This window comes from Caenorhabditis remanei, chromosome III, assembly GCF_010183535.1.
Source record: "Caenorhabditis remanei strain PX506 chromosome III, whole genome shotgun sequence".
NCBI lineage: Eukaryota > Metazoa > Nematoda > Chromadorea > Rhabditida > Rhabditidae > Caenorhabditis > Caenorhabditis remanei.
Genome location: NC_071330.1, coordinates 300,227 through 326,475, shown reverse-complemented (window position 1 = coordinate 326,475; position 26,249 = coordinate 300,227). Strand labels below are relative to the sequence as shown.

General features: G+C 38.0%; 8 protein-coding genes across 8 annotated transcripts; 4 read left to right on the top strand and 4 right to left on the bottom strand.

Annotated features, from left to right (window-relative positions):
• Positions 1-1,561: 1,561 nt before the first annotated feature.
• On the top strand, positions 1,562-6,481 carry GCK72_008220 (uncharacterized protein; the record flags this gene model as incomplete). Its single annotated transcript, XM_053726704.1, has 6 exons — positions 1,562-1,639; positions 2,386-3,009; positions 3,230-3,367; positions 5,454-6,005; positions 6,062-6,176; positions 6,222-6,481. The coding sequence occupies 6 exons, from the start codon at positions 1,562-1,564 to the stop codon at positions 6,479-6,481; spliced, it is 1,767 nt and encodes a 588-aa protein (XP_053586281.1).
• Positions 6,482-8,325: 1,844 nt separating this feature from the next.
• On the top strand, positions 8,326-10,517 carry GCK72_008219 (uncharacterized protein; the record flags this gene model as incomplete). The annotated part of the gene is made up of 4 exons (XM_003102148.2): positions 8,326-8,394; positions 9,308-9,862; positions 9,907-10,021; positions 10,258-10,517. 4 exons carry the CDS (start codon positions 8,326-8,328, stop codon positions 10,515-10,517), a joined length of 999 nt encoding a protein of 332 aa, XP_003102196.2.
• Positions 10,518-14,496: 3,979 nt separating this feature from the next.
• GCK72_008218 (uncharacterized protein) lies at positions 14,497-17,175 on the top strand (the record flags this gene model as incomplete). Its single annotated transcript, XM_003102095.2, has 1 exon — positions 14,497-17,175. One exon carries the CDS (start codon positions 14,497-14,499, stop codon positions 17,173-17,175), a length of 2,679 nt encoding a protein of 892 aa, XP_003102143.2.
• Positions 17,176-18,556: 1,381 nt separating this feature from the next.
• GCK72_008217 (uncharacterized protein) lies at positions 18,557-19,660 on the bottom strand (the record flags this gene model as incomplete). The annotated part of the gene is made up of 3 exons (XM_003102118.2): positions 18,557-18,774; positions 18,838-19,233; positions 19,408-19,660. The coding sequence occupies 3 exons, from the start codon at positions 19,658-19,660 to the stop codon at positions 18,557-18,559; spliced, it is 867 nt and encodes a 288-aa protein (XP_003102166.2).
• Positions 19,661-19,821: 161 nt separating this feature from the next.
• GCK72_008216 (uncharacterized protein) lies at positions 19,822-20,372 on the top strand (the record flags this gene model as incomplete). The annotated part of the gene is made up of 2 exons (XM_003102139.2): positions 19,822-20,089; positions 20,137-20,372. The coding sequence occupies 2 exons, from the start codon at positions 19,822-19,824 to the stop codon at positions 20,370-20,372; spliced, it is 504 nt and encodes a 167-aa protein (XP_003102187.2).
• A 1,347-nt stretch (positions 20,373-21,719) lies between these two features.
• Positions 21,720-22,699, bottom strand: GCK72_008215 (uncharacterized protein; the record flags this gene model as incomplete). Its single annotated transcript, XM_053726703.1, has 3 exons — positions 21,720-21,949; positions 21,997-22,392; positions 22,441-22,699. 3 exons carry the CDS (start codon positions 22,697-22,699, stop codon positions 21,720-21,722), a joined length of 885 nt encoding a protein of 294 aa, XP_053586280.1.
• Positions 22,700-23,336: 637 nt separating this feature from the next.
• On the bottom strand, positions 23,337-24,297 carry GCK72_008214 (uncharacterized protein; the record flags this gene model as incomplete). Its single annotated transcript, XM_003102064.2, has 3 exons — positions 23,337-23,560; positions 23,611-24,015; positions 24,069-24,297. 3 exons carry the CDS (start codon positions 24,295-24,297, stop codon positions 23,337-23,339), a joined length of 858 nt encoding a protein of 285 aa, XP_003102112.2.
• A 338-nt stretch (positions 24,298-24,635) lies between these two features.
• GCK72_008213 (uncharacterized protein) lies at positions 24,636-25,680 on the bottom strand (the record flags this gene model as incomplete). The annotated part of the gene is made up of 4 exons (XM_053726702.1): positions 24,636-24,833; positions 25,280-25,405; positions 25,453-25,510; positions 25,601-25,680. The coding sequence occupies 4 exons, from the start codon at positions 25,678-25,680 to the stop codon at positions 24,636-24,638; spliced, it is 462 nt and encodes a 153-aa protein (XP_053586279.1).
• Between the last annotated feature and the right edge of the window lie 569 nt (positions 25,681-26,249).

Sequence of the window (26,249 nt, the reverse complement as noted above, 5' to 3'; positions counted from 1 at the left end):
TCAGCATTTATTAATTTGTTCAAAAATACTAAAATCAAAATCAAAAATATGTATGTGAGAAGAGTTGGTGAAACGAAGAAAGGGTTAGAAGGGAACAAATTCTATCGTAGTAGGGTAGAGAACGGTGGACAGTAGTGTGTTTCGACGTTTCATAATCACGAGAATTCTTCGGCGAGGGACCTGAAATGATATTTATAATAGTAGAATTCGTTAGTAGCAGCAGTGATCCTCGTCTTCAAAAAGATTTCGCTTTTCATCATAAGACTTGTATTAAGGGACGGTTTAGCGAAGGGAGAAGTCGAATTATGAGCTGTCGTGTCCACTATAAGATAACTTACTTGAATGAGTCGAATCCGCACTGGCTAGCATCAGAAAGTCGAAGAGCTGACAGTCAAATCAGTAGCTGCCGTTAGAAGTTCCAAAAAGAGACAGCTCTCATTTCCATCAAACAGTGTTCTCAAGTCGCAAATTATTTTATACTGGGTTGATCAAGTTTTTCACTTACGAACATCTCTTTTACTCTCGAATAGTATCGTTTCCGGTAATTTGAAAACATGCATTTGATGGAATAGTGTATTTAAAACGAATAAATTAAAATAATAAATTACGCAGCAAAAAATTGAAGATTTTCAGAGTGCAGTAGAGCGCATGTTTATAAAGTGGGCGAATCGCCCTACAAATGGGCAACTTGCCCTACTCCATCCTCACGCACACCCCACTTCTTCCACCACACCCTTGCCCAACTCTTGCCCAACCCTCGCCCAGTGGGCAACCTGCCCAAAGTGAGGGCAATTCGCCGAAAATAGAGGCAAAATGCCGGCAAGGCGCGCAACCCTCGCCTAAAATTCCCTGAGTTTATGGTAGTGTCCCTACAAAAAAATGGTAAACTACAAAAATGATGAGCTATGTTTGCTCTGTCCAACTCATACAAAATTGAGTTTATCGGACAAACAGATGACACTGTAAAAAAACGTGTGTCTAAACAAAGCCAAGAACTTCTTTTTTGTAGTTGAGAGAACTTTTTATACATATAAAACCATGAAATGTTCTCAACGATATTAATGTTGCAGATTGGGTTTAAAGACGTATACTTTTTTTTTCATAATATTCAACTATAAGTATGTGCTACCCTATTCCGTGATCTCTAGAATTCTGTTTTCTTGGTTCTTTTGTCTAGAAACTCCTGAGTTTTAAAAATTGAAAAATACTACAGACTATGATCATTCTGTCTAGGAAGTTTTAAAAAAGAGAGATCAGAGCTCGATGTTTATAAATCCTGTAGCCTCCAAGAGAAATTACACTAAATGCGTTTTGAATAATATAATTTTTCTCTGTAGGTCGTTGGCTTAGCATAAAAGAGCATACTATGATAAAAATAACTATTATAACAAGACTCTATTTTCCAAGAATCAGATTTCACGCTTTCTGATTTTGTTGCAACGAGAGTTTGTGTGTTTTAATCACAACCTAGTACTAATAACACTAATTTCAAACATCTATCACAAGAATACTACTACGTTTTTTTCTTCTCATTTCCATACTCTACTGCTTTTATTCTGACATGATCTCAGGCTTTGATAGTAACAAAAAACTATGCACAGTGTGCAATGAACGACCCTCTTATGGTTACAGTTATGGGGTAAGTTGGGAAATATTTAGTTGAACTCAAAATACCAAAAAGAGTGTTCAAAACGAACTTTATTAAATATTTTATTCAACAGGGTTGACAATTTGCTTGATAAAATAAGAAAACAAAGTCTGAATGATGGCAATTTTTTGGAATGGCATATTTTCACTTCAAAATTTGAGTTGCTCACTAGAAAAAAGATAAACCGTTCATATTTAATTCATACGAATTTAAATTATTTTCCTGAGAAACTGAAAGTCTAATGAAGCGCGTTTGCACACCAGTTGGCAAACTGAGTCGCCGCTCAGCCAAATTGCGTTTTTAACGTGAAAGAACCAAAGCTCGTTTTTTCCCATTTTTCTTCCTACTTTTGATTAAAATTCGCACAAAACATCGATCTTATCGAAAAAGGAAAAAAATACAAAATTTCAGTACACAAAAACCACATTTTTCTATAAATTTTTGAATTCGCGCTAGTTCTACTGGAGCGCTGATGCTTTCTAGAGCAATGTGAGAATATTCTTATGCACGAACCGTCCCTTTTTGGAACCGATGTTTTGCGTTTTCTGAACCTTGTAGACCTACATATGACGGTTCTAATAAGAAACCGTTTTGAAAAGGGACAGTTCTGAAACGGGAAGGTTAAGGACCACCAATTACAAGATCCGTACTTGGTTCTGGAAAGGATCACTAATTACCGGATCCGTGCTTAATTGCACAAGCGTTATGAAAAATATCAAAGACTTTCTCTTTTCTAGGCCTTCGTCTGCAACGCTTGCAAAAACTTCTTCCGTCGAATTCATATATACAAGAGCCAACTCATTACTCCCATCAAACCATGTCTCACTGGAGGAAGATGCAAGAGTATGAAAAAATGCAGAGACTGCAGAAATAGACGATGTTTGGAAGTTGGAATGACACCAACTTCTCACGAACTTTCTGTACCTGAAGTGAAACTCGTATTACCGAAAATCATCAGTAAATCAAAAAGTGACAAAGAGTACACTAATACTATTCAATTTCTGAAAGAACTGGATAGACAAAGAACCAAAACATTCCTCACAAGACTATCAATAGAGGACTTGAGTTTTGATGATCTGATCACCTCGAATTCCTTCAATCTCATTCAAAGAACCACCAATTTTAAACCAGACTTCTACGATTGGGCTACAATTGATCAGATTACAGCTATAAGGTTTATGAAAAGATTCCCGTTTTTTGAGGATCTTGGAACGCAGGAAAAGAAGTTTTTCATTCAAAGTTCATATGTCCAATTCATCATACTTTGCAATGCTATGAGAACAATCAATTTGAAAAGTGCAGAAGCAATTTACCCGGACAATGTGGATGTGTTTCCTGTGGAGATAAAGAAATTTTATGAGGTAAGTAGATTATGGCTTTACAGCAGTGCGTAAGGTCGCGGAAAGGCGCTCCGTCCCACAACGGTTGTCACGGTGTCAAGGATTCTTAAGTTCATTTTCCATATTTTTCAACATAAACCGCGACGCGCACGCAACGCGACTTGGAAAAGTTCAAATCTGTTTGTTTCGGACGTTACGCCTCGCGATCCTGTGGTAAACCCTCAAAATTATCAATTTTCAGTTCTGCCCTACAAAACTGAACAGAATCCGCTGCTATCTGGTTCATAAGCTGCGGGAGCTGAGATTGACTCCAGAGGAATTTCTTCTGCTGAGCGCAATTCTTATATGTAATCCAAGTAAGCCATCAAGGGGTCTGGGAGTGAGTACTTAAAATAAAGGCGCTTCACTAGACTTGAAGGGAAATTTAATTTTTAATTTTTCCAATTCGATGTTTTGTTGGGTCATTTTGATACGCAGCTTAATCGAAATCGATTCATGTCAGTTTTCCCTCATTTTTGGTTAGTTTTTTCGACTGCCGCTCGTATTTTTAAGATCAATTCTACAAAAATATTATGGAACTTTTTAAATAAACAGTTTATTTTCCATTCCCAGCTCCTATGATCTACACTAAACCGAATGAACTCAAAATTGCTGCAAGTCGAGATCTGTACGGGAGAACATTACAAAAGTACTGCGAGACCCAACATCATCCACCTACACGCATGCTCGATTTGATGTCAATCATCTTTGTTATCTATCAGACATTCAGAGACTTCGCGGAAGTTTGGACAATCTATCATGTGGCAAACCCGGATCTTGAACTCAAAAAATTATTTTCAGATTTTTTGTTGTTATCTATGCAAAATAAGTAGAAGACACTATCGTCTTTCTTTGATTGATTAACTTTATTTTATTCAACTATTTTAAAACTATTTCAAATCCTTCGAATAAGAAGGCATTTTTCACAAACCATGCTTTAAAAACAATTAACAGATAGTACATGTATGTTATTTCTGATTGGTTTCACTATCTCGGTCCATTCCACCTTCACCTCACATTAATAAGGTGTACTACCATATTACCAGAATTCATCTATTGTCAACTTGTTGATACCACATTTATCCCAAATATTCTGAACTATACTCGGTTGTATTTGATTTTCTTTTCTTTTTCACGATTTTTTAATCGCATTTCAAAAGAATGAATAAATAAGACTTTATTCAACTATTCTAATAATCCGTCATGTTTTAAAAATAATAAATGTTATCCTTGGCATGTTATAGAACAAGCACAAAAGTTAAATATATCACTTCTTTCTAATCCATTTTGTAAGAGATTAAGACAAAAAGTGCATAATTCTTAAATCTTTTCGTCTCTTTCTTTGTTTTCCTGCGCACAAGTGAAGTACTTTTTCAAACAACTCAAGAATTTGGCCCTTGATACTTTCAAGTCCGTAGATTCCGAATTTGAAATAAAATTCTGCTAAATCCTTCTGGAAGCCGAGCCAGCCCCGTCAAACTTTTGCTATGGTTAAGCGTGACTGCCGAAACAAATTCCCCTTTTCCAAACTATCGGTATTGTTTGACGGGTCATAATTTGACTCACAAAATGATTCAGCAGAATTTTATATCAAATTTGGAATCTACGTACTCAAAAGTATCAGGAGTCCAATTTTTGAGGACTTCTCTTGTCAGACACCTCATTCAATTTGCAAATTGAAAAACAGAGTATTATTTAGGGATCAGCTGAGCAACACAGGTACATAGAGATTTTGAAAACGAATTATTTCTTAGTCTATGCATTTTCAGTTTGACTCATTCTTCTTTTCTGATCTCGTGGTTTGTTGGTGTGAGAGGGTTTTCCTTTCTTATTCCTTGCTTCTTTTCGTTCGATGACGTCTGCCCGGAATTCAAGGTGTTGTGTGTGTCAAGGGAGAGCGACTGGATACAATTATGGGGTGAGTGTTTTATTTCGAAAATTAAAAGGATATCGTGGCCGTATCGAAGTCAATCTGGTGTGTTTTGAAAAAAGATATCGATAAAGTTTTAACATAAATTTTTAGAAAAATGTTTTAAATCCTGGTTTATTTAGTTTTCTGTTCAAAAATCTATTATTCGTGAGAAGAATCTTTTTTCCGTGACATTTCGGAACTGGGATGTTTCGGAACTAGTCATTTCGAAACTGCGACGTTTTGCAACTACTCAACATTTGCATATTCGGGTCTGTTGAAAGTGTTGAGTGAAACAGAGAGCCTGAGAACATATTTGAAAACAATTAAATAGAAAAAAAGTTATCTGACCAGCTTTGGACAAAATAAGGTTAAACTATTGCTAGTTTTATGGTTGCAAAACGTCTTAGTTGCGAAATGTCGCGGAGCCAAAACTTTACGAGCCCATTTCGACGGTCTTTAGAGCTTCAGTTTTGACCAATTCTCACCACTTCCCATACCTAGGTACTCTTTCCAGGCTTTCACCTGCAACGCCTGCAAAATGTTCTTCAGAAGAATCCAATCCACAAAACAACAAATGAAAGAATGTGAAGGAAATTGCAAAACCCTCAGAGGATGCATGTACTGTCGCTACCAACAATGTCTAAATGCCGGAATGAAAATTCAAAAACCACTTGGACCTCAAGTTGTGTCTATTATTAAACAACTCTTATACCTCGATGCTCATCGTATAAACCGATTCTCAGCTTTTGTTCCAACGGGGGATCTGAGTATGTTGGATTTGATATTTTCGGATTCTGTGAACTACACAAAGAAGATGACACGGGATTACCAACCAGATTATTATGACTGGTCGACAATGGATCAAGTTTGCGCAGTGGATATGATGAAGAAGTTTGACTTTGTGCACTTTTTATCAAAAGAAGAGAAAAGAAGCTTTGTCAGAAATTCCTATATTCATATTATCATTCTTTGCCTGGCGATGAGATCTCTTGAGTCAAGAAGCGAGTGCTTTGTTTACCCGGGGAATGTGGATGTGTTTCCTGAGGAGATACATTATATGTATAAAGTAAGAAAAGGACATCCGGACAAACAGATAGGTATATCAAAAATCTTAATTTTCAGAACTGCCCAACCGTCTTAGCCAATGTAAGATGTCCACTTGTCGCAAGAGTCCGAGAATTAAGAATGACAAGAGAGGAGTTTGTACTTCTCACTGCTATTATGATTTGCAATCCTGGTATAACTGAAAATTCAAGCTCGCTCTATTGACAACAATTTTCAGGCAACGAAATCTTCACCAATTACAACAGGCACATAATCAATCAATACCAGAGAGCATATACCTCGGCATTGGTGCAATATTGTCTTCACACCTACCAACAGTTTGGTCCCACAAGATATACAAATATTTTATCGTTATGTGATATTATTAATCAAACATTCAAAAGATTTGGTAATGTATGGCTATCTTACATGTGTGAACAAAAAGATGGAAATGTGAAGAAGTTGTATGCAGAATTTTTGGACCTTTTTATGGAATAATTAAACAGTTTTGAAAATAAACTTTTTTCATTGAGTTATGATTACACCAAAACTTCAATTATTCAGAACGTCAAGAAACATTCCCGTTTGTTTCTCTAAACATCCCCAAAAACAGAAATTTTTCCTAGAATTGTCCGTAAGGCTTTCAGCAAGATTATGACGCAAGAAACTGGAAAACATTTTGATCAGAAGTTCAAACTAGAGTTGCCGGTGGGCATTCTCGCCGAATCCAATACCCCATTCTTACGGTACACGCACACACTCGCAACGACGCTCCGCTATCCCGCCACGTGGCAAGGTCGCGTACCACCCATCTCTCCACACAAGATTAACAGTTTTTTTTAGTTCTTACTTTTTAAGGTAATTTCTCCCCGTTTTTGTTTGTTTTCTGTGCTGATTTGCGATTATTCTCTTGTTCTTTTACTGTTTATTCTTGGATAAGAATAAATTGGTGTTTTCGAGTATAAAATCTCGTTCTGTTCGTCAAAAAGGCCGCTGAATCCGTAACCACCAGATAATTCTAGAGCTTTCATTAAGCTGTGGTACATAATATGTTACGTAGTAACAAATCAGAAAGCGGATCACATGGGACACAGATAATCTTGTGACTTATAGTTAGTTGGAGAATCGAATACATTTTGGTACAAGAACCGTTAAATGATTATAAGAGAGAGAGTTGAAATAAATAATAAAACACATTTGTCAGAATATACAGGTAGTTGAAACATTCAGAAAGAACAAACTAAGTTTGTTGAAGAAGTTTCATATCTAATTTTATCGATAACCGATATTTCAGGATGTTGATTTGAAAATTTGAAAGAATGCATCGTGCTAGAACCCCGAAGTCAAAAACAGATCCTTCGGGAAAACCTTCATAACTCATCCAACAAAGATCCAAATAAATTTCCTTAAAATTTTTGGCGTTTTTTGGAGAAAATTTGAGCGACGGAACTTCTGAAACAAGGTTTTTTAAGGTCGTGCTGAAAGTGGATTCATACTTTTGAATCTTGGCAATTGTACATACTTAGGACACGTTTGGACTTCGAACTTTTATTCAGTCCCGTTGCTTTTATTTCTGTCTGATATATCCAACTCGGGTTGCCAGTCATATTCAAACTGTTAGCGTGAGAACCGTTTGAATGTTAACATGATAAAATTCATGATTTCCCAGCGGCCTGAGTTTAATCCGATTGTTTAGATCTTCAATAGAATTTCTAGCAGTTTGAGTATTCCGCAATGTTCCAAACGTTTAATTTCTCCGAAATTCAAACTCTGAGTGTTTTAACCTTGAACAGTTACATTTTCAAGCAACATTCGACTGGAATTAGATCCTCTGTGTTCCTTCTGACTTCCGGATAACTCACTTCTAAAACCTTGCTAATCTTTCTCTGACCAACCCCTTTAACAAGAGTCTACTTCTATTCGATATATAGATATCGTGCAAAAGTGTGCGCCCAAAAATGTATGAACCACCACAAATCCTCTTTTCCAAAACTTTAAAAAATCAAAAGTCCGGCTAAGCAGTGATCATACACTCAGCTTTTGAATGATCTCTCATTTTTAGTGAGACATCTCCCCTTCTCTTTTTCTCTCTCTTTGAAATGTCAGTTTTGAAAATAATACACGGATATACTCTGATAAGCAAGAAAAGGAATTAGTGGGGGGGAGAGTACATATATAAAGAGAGAGTCTCACGAGGGGAAACTACATTATTTTTGAGAAAAAGAGAGAGACCTCGAATATTCTCTTTTTTCTCGTTCTGACTTAGATCTCTGAGCATTACTTCTTTGTTGGTTTTGATAAGAGTTGGCTCTTATTCTGGCTTTATTTTATTCTACTCTCTGATGGCGCTGGTTCGACCGGATATTATGTGCGGTGTGTGCCCAACAAAGGCGAATGGATTCAATTATGGGGTGAGTTTTAATAAACAGTTTTAATATATTCGCTTTTTTCGGACAAATTTTGTTAAGACTGATTATTTGTAGAATTCAAAGGTTTTTGAGGAATTTAATTAAGAAAAAAATGGAAATTTTTCAGAAATTAAGTTTTTGCCAAGAAAAACTGTAGTGGAAAAGGTCAAAAATTCAAATCCGACCCGTAATTCCGCAAGTTTGTTTAAAACACCTGCAAAGGTTTATCATACTAACCACATGTTTTCAAACGTATAGTAAATTTGGAGGATTACGTGGCTACATATGGCAACTGAGTACTGTAGATGAGCTACCAGGTGCTTTGCGAAATTTCATACATGTTTTGAATCAACTCCGTATCGCCGCTAACACTATTTTCATTATCAACAGTCGATTCTTAACGAATTTGTATTAGTACTGATTGTATCCATCTTTACTTATTTTTCTGATACTTTTATATCTAATTTTTTCATTCCGCTCGATAAGCCCTCAAGTTTTTGTCTGTAATTCAAACCCTTATGCCGAGCAGAGCATTTGATCAAATTTTTATAGAATTTTTATAGAGAGACCTGTTAAGTAAAAAACCAGAAACTAGAAGATGAAATAAGTACTCTTCTGCTCTCGGACGGATTCTAATGTATGTAATTTGACTGGAGATATCATGACTAATATAGGGTAGCTATGTATGTTAACAGACAAGATAACAATCGAAGAGATCTTTGTTTTAATGTCAGAACCTTTGTCTGCTTGGTTATTCGACTTCATGCTCTGATACATTTTGTGTACCCGTCGTGACTAATACGGAGTATATTTACTAATTGTGAACTGAAGCAATATCATTGAAAAGCTAAACTCAAAAAAACCAGTGGTCACTCAAATTGCAAACACTTACTCACATCACCCTGTCTATTTATAGGCGTACACCTGCAACGCTTGCAAAATGTTTTTCCGAAGAAGCCACACTAATCCAGCTGAAATCCATGAATGTGTCACTGACGGGAATTGTGTTCAACTCCGCGATTGCCGATATTGTCGTTTTCAACAGTGTCTGAATATTGGAATGGTAATTCCAAAGCAGTTGAAGCCTGAGATTACAGAAATTATTCAAAATCTACTCTACCTTGATGCTCACCGGAACAACACGTTCTCTGTTTATGTATCTCTTGATAATTTGAGTCTGGAGGATGCAATATTTTCGGATTCCATGAAACTAACAGAGAAGACTCCAAGTTATGTACCCGACTATTATGATTGGTCGTCTATGGATCACTTAGCAGCAATCGAGTTCATGAAGAAATTTGAGTTTTTCAAATTTCTGTCGAAAGCAGAGAAGAGAAGTTTCATAAAGACTTCTTACATTCATATCATTGTGCTTTGTTTGGCGATGAGATCGGTTGGGCTGAAAAGTCAAGAATTTGTCTATCCGAATGGAGTGGACGTGTTCCCGAAGGAGATCCAGGTTATGTTTCAGGTAAGACATCTGGAGTTACAGACATATCAGACAGACATTTTTAGAAATGTCCATCTGTGTTAGCTGATGTGAGATGTCCATTGGTTGCAAGGATTCATGAGCTGAAAGTGACTCGGGAGGAATTTGTACTTCTAACTGCTATCATAACATGCAATCCAGGTAAGAGGGGTATTAAAGTGGGTATGACAATTTAGAGCTATCTTGAAATAAAACCAGTTCGTTAGTAGTCTATGTTTAGTTTGTATTCCTCAAACATCAAAGTTACAATTACCACGAACTATGGCTTCAAGACGTTTAGAAACAGTAACAATTTTTTCACTTTTGGTGCACCGATATTATGGTTTTGTAACGTCTGCTGGAACCCAAACTATCATAAACCCTAAAACATATTTCAGGCAATGAAGCGTATACCGTTTTCAACCAAGAGATCATCAGCAAATACCAGCAAGCGTATACATCAGCCCTAGTCCAATACTGTCTCCACACGTACCAACAATTCGGACCAACCAGAGTTAACGATCTTCTCTCCCTCTGTTTTCTTCTTGGTAAAGCTTTCGAAGGCTTCGGTAGTGTATGGACAGCCTACATGGTTGCACAGAACGATGGGAAAGTCAAAAAGTTGCACACGGATTTTTTGAAGTATTTCTTGGATTGATTCTGTATAATGTTATAGTTAATTATCTTAATCGTTGTTAGTTAACTTACGTATTTATTTATTACAAATAAACTGTTATCACAAAAAAACAGCTGGCTGCGTAGCGACTTTCACACTATGATGAAAGATTATTTACGTCAATTTTATGAATGTTGGTTGAAAAACCCCGTGCCATCGGCTAATTAAATTTTCAATAATAAAAACTGCTCTCATATACATATATACAGCATAAAGGGCAGTAGTCCTATGCAGGGTTGGGGAATTCCGGGCCGGGCCGGAATTTCCCAAACCTGATCCTATGTTTATTCACATTTCAAAAGTAAGAATAATGCAAAGAACATCCACTGAACTACACACGACACACCGCAGTAACCGATCAGCCACATGGACGGTACAGATGGATTGATCACAAAATGGAAAAGAGAAGTAATGATGATCAAGTATCTTGAAAACAGGTCAGTAGTGACGTGCCAATGGCTACTGTTCGTTCATCCAATGCAACTGATTTTAACGCTTATTACCGTAAAAACTGTAATAGAAGCACCACTTTATTTGAGGCGCCCCTCTAATAGAGGCGCACCTTAAAAAGCGGTTTGAATAATAGTGGCACACCTTCTAATAGAGGCGCCTGTTTAATACGTTTCGAATAGTTTTTCTGGTTTTCAGTCATTCTTTTTCAAAGTTCGTGAAAAAACACAACTAAAACCCAACTTTTTCGTTCAAAGTACTGCATATCTGGGAATTTTCGTGTAATTTTGTCCAAAAAAGTATTAGTTTGGTTGAAAATTGATCACTTTAAAGTTGAAAAAATAGGCAAACGAACAGGTTGAAAAATAGAGCCACACCCTCTATTAGAAGCGCCCCTGTAATAGAGGCGCATCTGCAAACGAGGGGTGAAAAATAGAGGCGCATGCGCTTCTATTACAGTTTTTACGGTAACTGAGAGTGAGAATAAATAATCACTTTATTTAAGATTGTGAAAAAAAACAAACAAAACTTTATTAGAGACATTTGAAGATCAAATCTGAAAAAAAGGCAATTTCAGAAAAGGAGAACAGTTAACAAAACAAAAATTACTTGGTTCCCGTTAGCACATATCCGTCGCATATGTCAGCCAACTCTTCAATTTTCTTGTATTGGACAACACTGATCTCCTTTTTCTCTGTTTGCGTCAACCTGAATGTTAATCGGTAAACACTGATGTTTCGTAGTTAAGATGGTTTACTTACTTTTCGCAGCACTTGAGGCAAAACGGCTTCAAGTTTCTGTCAAATGCCACATGATTAAAAATCACGTTTTCGCAACGCCATGTTCGTATCCCTTCGCCTGGATGTATTCTAGTTGAGCGTGAGCAACACTTCTGCAAAAATTATTTGTAAAACATATATTATATTGAAAAATTCGACAAACCTCAACAAGAACACTTTGATAAGCTCAAACAGTTTTCGGTACACTTGAGCTTTTTCCTCTGCCATTCTCCAAGTGATCGGCTCGATTGGCATGGCCGACGCGTGCTCCACACCAATGTTTTGGTCCTATGCTCTTCTTTGGCTTTTTTGAATACCTATAGATTATCTTTAGTGAACAATCTCACGACAGAAAAAGAAGCAACGGTAAATGGAATTTTCAAAGAGTGCTAGCTCGTCTTCCCAAAAAACTTCAGAAAAAGTTTCTTTTTTTCTGTTCAAAAACTACTATAAATCTTTAAACCTAAAACCGGATCATGACTTACCTTTTAGGCAATAGACTGAAAACCCAGAATACAAGAAGGGAGGGGAATGGGATCAATAATTCTCAAAGAATCAGAATACAAGAAGGTCGACTAGCCATTCCGGTAGGCAGTCTGGGGGAGAATGAGTAATTAGGGACTGTCCTGGTCTTACGTTGAACACAAACGCAGGCAGCAACGCGCGTTCGTTGTGAGACCCATATTTGCACTGTCTCCCGGGAAGATTTGTTGTGAATCTGTTCCCGACTGAATCAGAAAGTGGAAAAATTGAATTGATGAATAAAAACTATACCAAAGGTACACTTCACTTATAATCATACTTGCAAACCGGACCGAAAGGGCCGGCTCGTAACTTGCTTCAAACACAATATTATGAACTGAAAAATACACCAAAATGTAGATCTCGACGAGTTCTATGTCACTGATGTAATACGGGCCGAATGGCTATTCGTTAATGTGCCGCGGGCTGGGAAAAAGTGCCAAAAACGCGAAAATGGCCAAAAAAGCCATTCTAGCCCTGCCCGCGGCACATTAACGAATAGCCATTCGGCCCGTATTACATCAGTGACATAGAACTCGTCGAGATCTACATTTTGGTATATTTTTCAGCTCATAATATTGTGTTTGAAGCAAGTTACGAGCCGGCCCGGGTCGGCCCGTTTCGGTCCGGTTTGCAAGTATGCTTATAATGTCCAAAATCACAAGTCAATAGAAAAGTTGAGAGAGAGAGAGAGAAAGGGAGAGAGAGAGAGAGAGAGAGAGAGAGAGAGAGAGAGAGAGAGAGAGAGAGAAAGGGAGAGAGAGATGACCTTCTGAATGTGAGTCAGCTTTTGCCTTCTTCAATCGTTCTCGTCTTTTCGTAACACCTCTTGATTTCTCTATCTCTCTCTCCCTCTCTTTGGATTGTCCCTCATGTTACTTTTTGGCCTAAATTTCCAATAACTGTTTCATTGTATTCAAATTAATTTTCCACATTATATATCAATTTTCAGGGTTTAAAAAAATTGAGTTTTTGCCTGGTCAATAATTGCACTTCACTGAAACAGCGAAAATCGTAGATTTTCACAAGTCGAGGTTAGTTTATTTCTTTTTCAAATACTTTCTAATTTTTCTATTAAGAAAACGTTTTGCTTCGCCAATTCCTTTTTACACTATTAATTTTAAAATATGTTGGTTTAAATTTTAAAAGATTTTTGCCCTATAAATAGAAAATATTGGCTCTCGACATTTAGCAGCTGTGACGTTTCGCAACTGCAACATTTCAAAACCACAACGTTTTGTAATCATAAAGCTAGAAATAGCTTAACCCATACTTGCAAATTTTCGGCCCGCGCCGGGCCGGTAGAGAATTTTCAAGGCCCGGCCCGGCCCGGCCCGAAGGCCCGGCTTCAAAAAAAAGGTACCTACTTTTTACCAAATTTTTTAAATTTTTTTGAAATTTTACATTAAAAATTTCAATTTTTGATGCAAAACTATCTTTTGATTGAATTCTGAAGTATAGTCAAAAATTCGACATTTTTGGGAAAAAATTCAAAATAAAAAATAAAAAATAAAAAAAAAGTTATCTTTGGTACACTCAACATGTGGCCCTGTCATAGTTGTGAAATGACTAGTGGTGAAATGTCGCAGTTGGGAAGTGAAAAAAATATCAATTTGAGTTAATCAATAATTAAAATGTTTTAAAAAACGTTTAAAAATTTTTTAAATAAGCTTTTTCAAAATTTGAAAATATCCTATGTTTATTCACTTTATTTCTTTCCATACTAATAAGCCATACAACAGGGTTGGGAAATTCCGGGCCGGGCCGGGCTGGCCCGAATTCAAAAATGTGCACAATTTTTCTCAATTTTTTCGAAATTTTCATTTAAAAAATAGTCAAAATTCTCCAATATTCTCGTACGCTTCAATTTTTATCGATGTTCCAAAAATTCAATTTTTTTGAAAATATTTCAAATTTCTATAGGAGCCGGGCCGATCGGACCGGCCCGGGCTGGGCTGGGCCGAGGAAAATTCTTCAGTCGGCCCGGAATTTCCCAACCCTGCCATAGAAAGGTAGTGCTTCATTTTTGTAGTTGACAACTATTTTGCACGGGCACTCCCTAGAAAATGTCGAGTACATACAAACACCTTATACAGTGTGTGATATAGAACTCGCGGTATCGTAAGCCGAAATGTTCCCAAACCGACAAAAATCATCTTCTTATCCGCATGTATCGTTTTCCTATTATACCTTCCCTTTCAGCCCCCAAGATGGATGAAACCCCACCGAAACCATCTAATGTGTCGCCGACTCCCTACGGTATATTCTCTGGAAACCATCACCCTCTTAGACCAGTCCATCATATCGCTGCTCAAGAGTCCCTCCATGACATCGAACTATTTCGGTTTACTTCTCTCAACAGCACATCTCAAACTCCTACCGCGTCTCGTCTCAGAGAAAACCCCAAAACCATGCTGACTATTGATAAAAAACCAAAGGAGTCTGGAGTCATTTACATTCTTCACGAGCATGACGGAAGGCAATATTGGTCAACACCCCTTCACAGGGAGGTAGTTCACCCAGACCGCCCAGATCTTCAGGTGGCCTACTTGAATCCATTCGCAACCGATATTCTGAATGGTGTAAATCTCCATCCCAACAACTACTTCCCTGGTGACGCTGTGTACGTTACCGAGGTGGCGCCTAAGCCGAACGCACTCAACATGCTAACAACATTCGAAGGTGTGCACGACCCAAAGAATCATGGGTATTGGTCGATCACAAGATTCTACCTGATTCAACGAGAATTTATTGAGACTTTATCGATTCGAACTACTCCAACACGACAGGGTACAACATTCTGTTTTGCTGCCGGATTTGACCTACCTATTTGGGTGAACAGTAAGAAATACAAAGAAAGTGAAATCACCGAGCCAAAGGGTTCTAAGAAGAAAGCGGTGCTCTTCATGCCAATGCTACAACCCGGTCAGTCTATTTTTGGAGGAGAGAAATGCTTAGCGCTGGAATCTTCTAGAATACCACCTAGTGTTGTGAAGTTTAAGGACTCGTCGCCTGAAGAAGCATCCACCTATCCTACAGGATCCTCAGAATTCTTCCATTCCATCCTAACCAGTGGGTATCTTGCATTCTGCGCAATTCTAGCAACTCAAAACAGGAACGGAGACTTCAAGGTGTTTGCCACGACAGTCTTATCGCAAGAGGGTGGAATTCTGATGTTTGACATACGGGGACCTAGTGGACCTTTACTTCCCACGAGATGGCCAATCGGAACAAATCTTATTATGGAGACTTCAGCGAACGAATCATATGAGCTACAAATCGTCAAGTCGGAAACTATAGAGATGAAGCTGCGGGTAAATGCTAGCCTTGTTGAAACTAACGGGGAAACCCCTAATCTCACAGGAAGCCATGTGCTTGTTCAGCAACAACCGGTGGACAATATATACGAATTCAACTTAGAAATGTTCCCGGCACCAGACGCTTTTGACAGAATACCTGCTCATGCGCCAATCAAGCAACTTCTAGAAGCCATATTTGGATTCGGAGAAGCTATCCCAGACCAGCTGATTCCACGAGACCCAGTGGAAGTGCTCATTGAGGGAATCTACCCGACTTGTGAGCAAATGAACTATATCAATGCGTTGGTAAAGACCAATATTCCAGTATTGCTAGTGGATGCACCACTCGGGACTGGCAAGACATTGATGGTTTGTATGGCTCTTCATGTGATGGTGAAGGAGAATCGAGGAGGAATTCATGTAGCGATGACTACATCCGGTGAGGCACTGGTAGCCATGGTGTCAATGCATATGAAGATTGCGAAGAACACAAAGATTTATGGAGTTCGAGTGGTGTCTGATGTCAACTATAGGAAAATGGATCAGAAATTAAAGACCCCAATCGACTTTCCTGTGCTGTGGCCTCAAAAGCTGCTGGAATATGTCAAGTTTAAAATAGACCAAGCTATTGATGAACTTACTAAATCAGCAATCTACTATTTAGCGGAAGGAAAATATCTGCAAGGTTTGAAATGCCGGCCTCCAAAGCCTTCACTAACCCTTTGGGAGACATTTCTTCAAATCTATCAACCCCGAATTCTCGTCAGCACCGCTTCAGACTTGATATCTGCTCTCCAAGGTCCCCTACTCCATTTTGGAGGATCCATAGAGACTATCCAAGTCGATAACGCCAACCAGTTCCCAATACATGCCCTATTGGCTATAGGCCCCTATTGCCCTAATGCCAGATATGTCTTTGTTGGAGATAGTTGTCAGTTGGAAGCCTATCCCGAGATGGAGATACGAGATGAAATAAAGGGTTTCGCGATTGGTCAGATTTTGAAATCCGCCAAAGTTCGAAGTCTTAGTCTATCGGTTATCCATCGCTGCCCTGCTAAGCTTGCCAAGTTGTGTTTGAATTATTTTTACCCTCATTTGGATTCTACCACTTTCGCCAAAAGACAAGAAGATAATCAATTCTCAAGAGCTATAGGAGTTTCCAATGATTCTCCCATCCAAGTGGTTCATGTAAATGGTTCTGAAGCAAAGGAGGCGGAGCTTACAATAAGCATGATCCAGAATCTCTTATTGTCCTTCCCACAGATTTCAATCGGAGTTTTAGCCTACCAGAAGACCCAACAGAATCTTTTTACAAGAATCAATTGTAGATCAAATGTTCATATCAGCACCATCGAGTCTTCTCAGGGAATGGAGTTTGATGTCGTGTTCGTCTTGACTTCTGGAGCCACCAACGATACAAAAAAGGATGATTCCCCCCGCCGTATCAATGTGGCCGTGAGCCGAACCAAAGGACTGTGCGTTCTTCTTATCCAGAAGGATCTTATTGAAACCTCAATGTTTTGGAAGGGACTTCTTAGCCATGTTAGTAAGAATGCGTTTCACAATGAGAGTAGAAGTCATTGCTATTAGAAAAAAGTGAGTTTTAATAGAGGGGGGGGGGGATTGCCTGAATCTGAAATTGTTGAATTATGCATTTCTTGCAGACGAAGCCATCTGATCGCAGTCCGATAATCTAAATCCAACTCACGACAGCTATCCTAAGTGTAAGTTTAGCATATTTTTTACACTTTCCTTGGGGGTTTAACGCTAATGTAAACTTAGTGCCAAAATTACGTCTCCGCGACATTTCGCAACTAATGTAATTAATTTTGTCAAAATCGGGTCAGATAACGTCTTTTTCTATTCCTCCCAAATATGCAAATACGGTGTGGTGTGGTTGTGTGGTTGCGAAACGCCGCAGTTGCGAAACATACCAAAGTTGCGAAATGTCGCAGTTCCGTAATGTCGCGGACCCAAAATTACAAGTTTCCTCTATCTGCTATCATTATAGCTTAATTCGGTGATCTTCAATTCCTTATATCTCCGAAGCCTACATTAGCTCACTGTCGTCATTCGAGCAAGTTTTCTAATGTAAGTTTTGCCGAAATCTGATTGTATCCTTAATATTCATTTTTTAGTAGATGACACCTTCCTACTGATACTCATTTACTCAACTTCTCTCAAAAACGTTCCATCTACTAGATTCCTCTCATAACACTTTGTTTTGTGCAATTGTTACAATATCGATACTTTATTTCTTTTCTTATTCCTTTTTAATCAATTTGTCAACATCTTGTCCACATTTATAGAAATAAGCAGTTGTCTTAAAATGATCAAATTATTCATGTCTCAATCACAGAGATTTCTGTAAACTGAAAACCCTTCCCAAAAAATGAAACAATAAGCGTAAATCCGGGATGGTATAAATATCTATCTAACAAGGGAAGTCTTTGGAGACACGACTTTCAAACTACCTATAAATTCGGTCATATGTATTTTCGACCACGAGGAGTCCATTTCTGCTGTCAAAACCTGCTAAATGTCTCTGCGAGCCGAGTTATGAGCTCTCAAACGTTTCAAATACTCAGGCCTGTTCACATGGAATCACAAATCGGCGGTATATAAGTCACCACACGATTCCATTTGTGTTCTCCAGCGGTTTACCCGTGATTGTACGTCTCAAAAATGAGAATAGCTTGAGTATACTACTTGTCGATTTGGAATTCCATGTGAAAAAGCTTGACCATATGAAAAGTTTGAGAGCTCATAACTCGGCTCGCAGAGACATTTAGCAGGTTTTGACAGCAGAAATGGACTCCTCGTGGTCAAAAATACCTATGACCGAATTTGTAGGTAATTTGAAAGTGGCGTCTCCAAAGACTTCCCTTTTAAGAGTTGCCATTTATATAGCAAAAGAATAAAAATGAACAGCACTTCAACTTTTTATTTCATCCGAAATCCCATAAACTAATTAACACGAAGGTTCACTATCAACCCATTTGAATTTCCCATCAATCATCATAATGGTAGAATTCACTTTTCCATCTGAGAACGGTTTGAGATTATATAGCGAAGTTTCCAATTTAATGACATCTTGGGAGTCATCGACGTAGTAGCTGTTTTCGAGATTGATGAGGAAAGTGATTGAATGATAGGGCTTGAATGTTGACAAATAGTGGACTGTTTCGTCTGAAATTTAAGAATTTGTGCTAAGTGAGAATGGGATTTTAAATTTGAAAAAATAAACGTTACCTCTCCAAACTTTTGTGCATTCACCACGTCTGTTGTAGTCCTTTATGGTCCAGTCATTTGAAAAATGCTCAGCAATTGCAGAAGTGTCTGTTCGATTTCTCATGGCTCTTGCGAAAGATTCCAGAAAATCATAGGCGACACTCATTGATCCGTCTCCAGTGCTTTCTGAAGGTCTTCCATAACCACAATAACTCATTTCGCCGCCGAAAAACAAAAGTGTTTCGTTAACAACAAAAAAGTTGACCATAGGCGAGAATGGTTTTCCGATTCCAGTCACAACTAATTCGGTCCAAATGTTAACTTGCTTATGAATCGGTCTACGGTCACTGCGTGTCGACTCCAGAAGTTTCACGACAACGTTGGATCCGTGGGCCACAAGATAATCGATGATGGTTGCTGAATGGGTTATGTTTTTATAAATAGCTTTTGTAAGCTCTCAGCAGAGTTCTTACAACTGCGCTCCACCGAAATCCTTGTTTCTCTATTTCTCTGAATCTCCCAATTTCACATGCAATTGTCTTTGGTTTCGGTAGAGCGCGGTTGTAAGACGCGTCTAGACTATTCACTCACTTCTATTGAACCGAGTTCTCTCAAAACGTGACGGGCCACCGTCGCAGGTCATCATGTGGACTTCATCGGCAAAATGGGATGCAATCTGATTTCTGTCACCAGAACGAGCAGCCTTATGAAAGCTATCCAACCACTTTTCAACTTGTTTCTCCGATCCATCGTAATCCAAATTTCCGACAAGTCTTGGTGTTTCGTGCATTTCGAAAGCGGATCCATAGAGGACAAGGAGCAGGAGCAAAACGACTGGTTGCATTTTGGCAGAACTGATGGAAAAGTTCAATCGGCAACTCTCTTATATACCGTTTTATCTGATCAAACTCGTTTTTTAAACGTTTTTTTCTGCTTATCTTCTGATGAAATCAAAAGAAAAAACAAGGGCAATCTGATAAGAATTGCATAAATACCCTGTGAAAAATGGAAAACTTCACAATCAGTTGTGTCCGTACAATCATGAAGTCGTCACTGGTCTTCTTGTTCTTGCTCTCCATTGCCCTTGGATTCCCTGACAAGGACGGATCCGAGAAAGTGATTCAACCATGGCTCGACACCTTCCACAAATCTATTCTCACCCGTGATAGAGATGCATTCAAACAACTTTTTGCTGATGCAGGAGTTCCGATGTTCTTCTGTCAGAAAGTATCGGAGGAAAAACGAAAGTATCGGGATGAATTTCTACAAGGAGGTGAGTATCTTCCAGCATAGTTCTAAGCCAACCCATGAACTTTTCAGATGACCTGTGGAACTTTCTTCTTAACAATGCCACTGACATTCATATCAGTCTTCACGAATCTCAATATGATAGACATAATTCTGACCTCATTCGAACTCAATTGGCTATTACTGGAATGGGAGAAACTGGTGGGCACATGGCTGAAATCGATTTCGAATTCAATTCTACTCACGTCTTGTGGAGAATGAGTGAATATTTCCCATGTGGAATGGTTGCTTTCAATCGAGATTGTTAACTGTGAACTCAATTTTGAAATGCGAATAAATTAAATCTGCTGAAAAGTTAAAAAAATTTCTTGTTACTTTCCTGTTTCGTGAAATCCCATTTTGAATGTTTGGAGATTAAAAAATGCGACAAAAACAAAGAATTTTTAAGAGATTTCAGAGAAGGAAAGCTCTCAATCGGTGACGTGTACAACAAAAAACTTTAAAAAACATAACTTTTAATGAAATAGAAAAAACAAAGCAAACATTAAGTAAGTTTTACGTTGATTTTAGTTTTTTTTCGATTCTGTAATGTTTTTTTTTGAAAAACAAAGAAAACGTTTTAAAAGTTGGTTTTTAACGACAAAAAAGTTAGAAAATTGAGTTTAAAAGCGAGCAGAAAGAGCTTGCTCGGAAAACTATCCGCGTTTGAATTGGAGGTTCCTCGTCATTACAGCGTAGCTGATAAGCACAAGTTAAGCGAAATGATGTTTTTGAAATGGCGGAAAGCGGAAGGAGAAAGTTTTTTCAAAGCAAGGAGACAGAGTATCAAAACCGTGTTGACTTTAAAATAAATCTGCAAAATTGCAACAATTGTTTTCAAATTTTGATGAGTTTTCGGGTCTGCCCGACTATGCAAAAGAACTTTTTGCTCATTTCAAGAGTTTTGAAGAGACGACTTGCTGTCACTGTTTCCTCTGGATTTAAACGTTTTAGACTTTTTTGTCTCAATGTGAAACCATAAATACAGTACCGCTCAAAAGTATATTAAGTTTTGGTTTTTTCAGTTGAAAATTATCAACTTTGAGAGTGTGTTATGGTAATACTGATTGTCCAATCAAGTAGAAAAATCATACAGATCAAAAGTAATGAATCATACAGATCAAAAGTAGAACTTTATTTTTGTAGTTGACAACTTTCTTGTACGGACACTCCCCAGCAAGTTACATATCGTCAAAGTAATTTCACCATCAAATCGACACATTTCAGTGCAAGATAGTGCGATTTTTGAGCTGTCGTCAATGACCATAACTCTCTAGGGAGTGTCCGTACAAAAAAGTTGCGAACTACAAAAATAAAGTTCTACTTTTGATCTGTATAATTCATTAAAAATCTACTTGATGGACAATCAGTGTTACCATAACACACTCTCAAAGTTAATAATTTTCAACTGAAAAAGGCAGAACTTAATATACTTTTGAGCGGCACTATAGATATGGACCAGTGAAGTGAAAATTATCTTATCCGGAAGTCGGAAGTCGGAAGTCGGAAGTCATTTTTCTTATCAGTAAGTCGGAAGTCGGAATTCCCAACAACACTGAGAAAAAAACCAAAAATATAAGTTCCCAGTTTTATTCAAAAACTCATTGTCTATAGAATTAGTTCGAGCAATAATAATTAGTTCGAGCCAACTTGAACTTCCCATCCTTCATATCTTTTTCAATTGTATAAATCCACGGCTTTCTATCGAACGGAGGCAAGTTCACAAATTGTGCTTTGAATGCAATGCTCCTTTTTTCCGAATTCACATATTGACTTTCATAGAGACTCAATATGAATCTAATATAGTTCGTTGGAATTAATGTGGAGAGTGCAAAGACAGTGTCCTCTGAAATCAGTGGATTAGGTGGGAAAACTTGATGAGAAATCATATACCTTTGTAAAAGTTCGACGTGCAATTATTTATGACCCACTTCTCTGAAAAGTGCTCAGCAATCTTTGCTCTGCCGAAATTTTCCGTTTTTTGTCGATTCTTCATAGCATTCCCGAAAGACTCCAAGAAGTCATAAACCACGCTCATCGATCCGTCCCCCACTGTTTCAGAAGGTCTTCCGAATTTACAATACGATACCTCTGAACCCCAATACAATGGTTTTCCATCGACAATGAGAAGCATTGCGGGTACAAGGAATGGCTCTCCGATTCCTCTGACAATCATAGACGCGGAGATGGTTGGAAGAGCTTTGTGATCAAATTTACTGCCTTGAGCACAGTTGACAAGTTCCATGGTGACGTTGGAACCATAGTTGACCAAGTAATCGACGAGGGTAGCTGAAAACGCGTTTTCAATTATTTTTGATCTGCTTGTTATCCACTTACATCTATTATAGTGCTTGTAATCCCCTATAGATTCACCATTTCCAACTTTCTCACAGGACATGAAAAAAATCTGATCCACAAATTGAGCTGCAATCACCTCCCGGACCCCGGAACGAACAGCTCGATGGAAACTGTCCAGGAATTGTTGGGCAATCTTTTCCGATCCATCGTAGGCAAGATTTCCTTCGATACGTAGAGACCATCTCATTTCAGCAGTTGCAAGAAGTGGGAGGAGCATCAGAAGTACGGTAGTCTTCATGATGGGTAGACTGACTTGTTATCAATTATTGAATTTTGTGGAGATTCGATGAGGCTTATATAGGGAAGCTTATCTGATCAACCCGATTTTTTCTTACTTTTTTCTGCTTATCGGAAAAGCTGATCAGTTTTTGTTCACGGGAATATTTAAGGTTTAAGGTTTAAATTACCAATTTTCACTGTTCCAATGCTTTTGAAACGAAGGAACTCTCTAAAATAATTTATCCGGGATTTTGCAAGACTCAATGGTATCCACTTGATTGAGTATGATCTTAATTTTGTATTGATCTGAGATGATGTATGACACTAAATGTAAATGTAGTTGTAAACCGTCAAATCTCGATCTGAAACATGTTTTTATTGTGTTTTTAAAAATATTGGATTCGAATCTACGTTCTATTTTAACGCTCTGGATATATGTGGATTTGACTCTTCCAAAGTTTTGAGATCTCTTGGGCATCTCTAGATAGCTTTTCAGCCGAGAGATCTATTGCGAAACTACTCCATTCAAATTTATTCCGTCTTTTAAATTTTTATGAAGATGCCTTGTTCTGGATTATAAGTGACAAGAGTCTTCTTTCAAATAAATAAATAAAATATTTTGCAGTTCAAAGTTTTATCAAAAAATAAGCATCTGTTCAATTACACTGGTACTCTTTGCGACCGACAAACTTAAACATCCCATCTTCTTTTTGAATCTGGATGGCTTCTTCTTTGTAACGAAGTGGGTCCACATTGTGGAACCTTCCGGAGAACTCAATGCGTTCTTTCGACTCATCAACATATCGACTGCTTTCAAGTGTAATTGAGAAAAAAATGCCACCAATGGGGTAGAAATTCTCTACTATGGTGACCACGTCATCTTAAATAGTTTGGTGAGTTGTATTAATCAGTTGATTGTACAAAATTTACCTTGGTTAGTGTCATTACAGCTGTCTCTGCTAAAATGAACATTTTTAGAAAAGAAACGACGAATTCCACCTCTATTCGTTCGATCCTTCATAGCCTCTTTGAAAGAGTCCAAGAAGTCGTAGGTCACACTCATCGATCCATCCCCAAAATTTTCGGAAGGTCTTTCATATTCACAGTTTATTGAGGAAAATCCATCAAACACATATTCTCCACTCTTAGTCCAATACAAAGTGGCCCATGCCATAAACGGTTTCCCCATTCCATTGACAAGCAACGCTGAGCTGATACATGAAACGATATAAGATTCTCCAGAATAGTTATATGTACGGGCGTGATCTTTAGTTGAAACAGTGGGTTTCATAGAAACATTCGAACCTTTCGCAACAAAGTATTCTAGTGCGGCGACTGAAAATATAAGATTATTATCTTACTGGCGCATTTTCTTTTTGCCAACTCACGTTTATTCAAAACCAAGCCACCACAAGTCTCGAAATTCGCATCATCTGCGAAATGCTCCGCGATCCTTTCTCTATTTCCAGATAAGAATGAAGAATGCAGTTGATTCAGAAATTTTTGAGCCTTTGCCGGTGATCCATCGTCTTTGAGTGCCCCGTAGAAGAACGATCGGGAGGAGACGATGGACGCAAAAGCGAGAATAATTGCCAGTAGGATTGGGACGGAATTCATAGGGAACTCGAGGGATACTGATCAAATCACTGATATTTGCGAGCTTATATAAGCGATTTCTTATCTGATCGTGACAGTTTTTTTGATTCTAGATTTTATAACGTGATAAGGAAAAGATAAGATTTTGAAGTTAGATAAGTGAAGAGTTTTGAAAAAACTGAATAATTTCATGTTAAGGAGTGAGTGACGAAGCCATTTACAAATGCACCGGAGGCGCGACAGCCCCGCCGGAACTGAAATAAGATGAACCACTTCATTCCATAAAAGGCAATAATCTCAATGAAAAGTTTTCAAGAAAGATAAATGAGATCTCATAAAGAGTGTTTAAAGAAATCAAATCAAGCAGAGAATCCTAGCACCAAAAAAATTATCAGAATAATAGCGATAAGGAAGAATGGGTTAGAAGGTGTTGAAGCCGTATTATACCACTGAAACGGGTAATAGTTTTGTCCGGAGTATGGATTATAGGCTGTTGGGTTGTAAGTTTGCATTTGTTGCTGGTTGATGGGTAATTTGGATGCTTCACGGGCAAACACCTGGAAAAGTTTGAGTGAGGTCTTTGATAAAATGAGTAACCTCAAAATTAGCACTTGTAAAATTTGGCCCGCCCCGGCTTGAAGAAAAATTACCTGTTTTTTACCAAATTTTTTAAATTTTTAAAGGATTTTGCATTCAAAAATTCAATTTCTTGATGCAACCTAACATTTTAAGACCATGGCCTAGAAATCTCACAAAGAGTTTGTGTCCTCCAAAAAGCACGACAAGAGGTATAAAACAGCTTCTTCGTTCAATCAAAAAATCTGCGCGGCACGGTTTTTCGAGACTCTTGGTGCTTTGATTTTACGTGCGAAGATTGAACGAAGTTCAGAATAATACAACCGTATTGACTTTTTGCATAGCCAGTTTTCAAGTTTTTTTAGTGAAATCCTAGCAGTTTTTATTGTACTTATTGACTTTCCCATTTTCCATTCAAAAAACGTACCTGCGGATGATTACAACTGCCACCTTTACAACAACAAAAGTAGCACGGTCCATTTCGAGTATTCACCATACTACATCCCTGCTGATTCACAAATCCGGCTCCCTCTCCACAGACAGCGCCACCGACCTGAAACATTTGTGATTGGGAGGGGGGATGGGTAGTGAGTTTCTTACCTCAATAGGAAAGTTGGAAGCACATCCGAAGTTGGCTTGTTGGGTAGCTGGTTGGTATCTGGAAAGAGTTGAGTGAAGGGGCTGGCGTGTCGTTGGCTCAGATTCCTACATGATGGTAAGCAACATACGGACACCCCGGCCTACCTACCTCGGATAAGCTGACTGAAAAGAGGAATAAGTCGATGAAAACTGTGGTTGATTAAAGGAGTATGAAGAAGGAGCAAACATGATGAAAGAATGAAATGAAAAGAGTCAATGTGTCTCCCCTCTTCTCACCTCAACGACTTCAAGTACCCTCCCTTTTATTCTGGAGTATTTGTCTGGAGTGTCTGTATGTAAATATGTTTGTCTAGTACTAGTTTACTGTGTTTCTAGCGAGGAGCATGGAACATTTGGGACATAATTAGATTTTTATTTAAAAAAAGAGAGAAGTGCTAGAATGGAAGTTTTTTCAAAATGCAACAATTTTTACGGTAACCATAATGTTTTTAACAAAAGAAAAAACTCACGAAACTGCACACCAATCTCGATTAATTGCTGAACCACACTGCTGGTTCTGGACCCCTCCTTGATTCGCTGGTAGGACATATTGACCTGGAACATGTCATTTTCATAATAAAGGTCAACTATTTACTTTTTTGTGCGCTTTTGTAGTGTACATCCGATGGTTTAAAGGTTTTTTATTCTACACAAAAATTACGGTTGAAAAATATACATAACGAGATGCTGTTAGAATACAGTTTTTAAATAGCATGTATAACGAAATGTAGTTTTTGGCTCTGTAAAACTTGGATAGT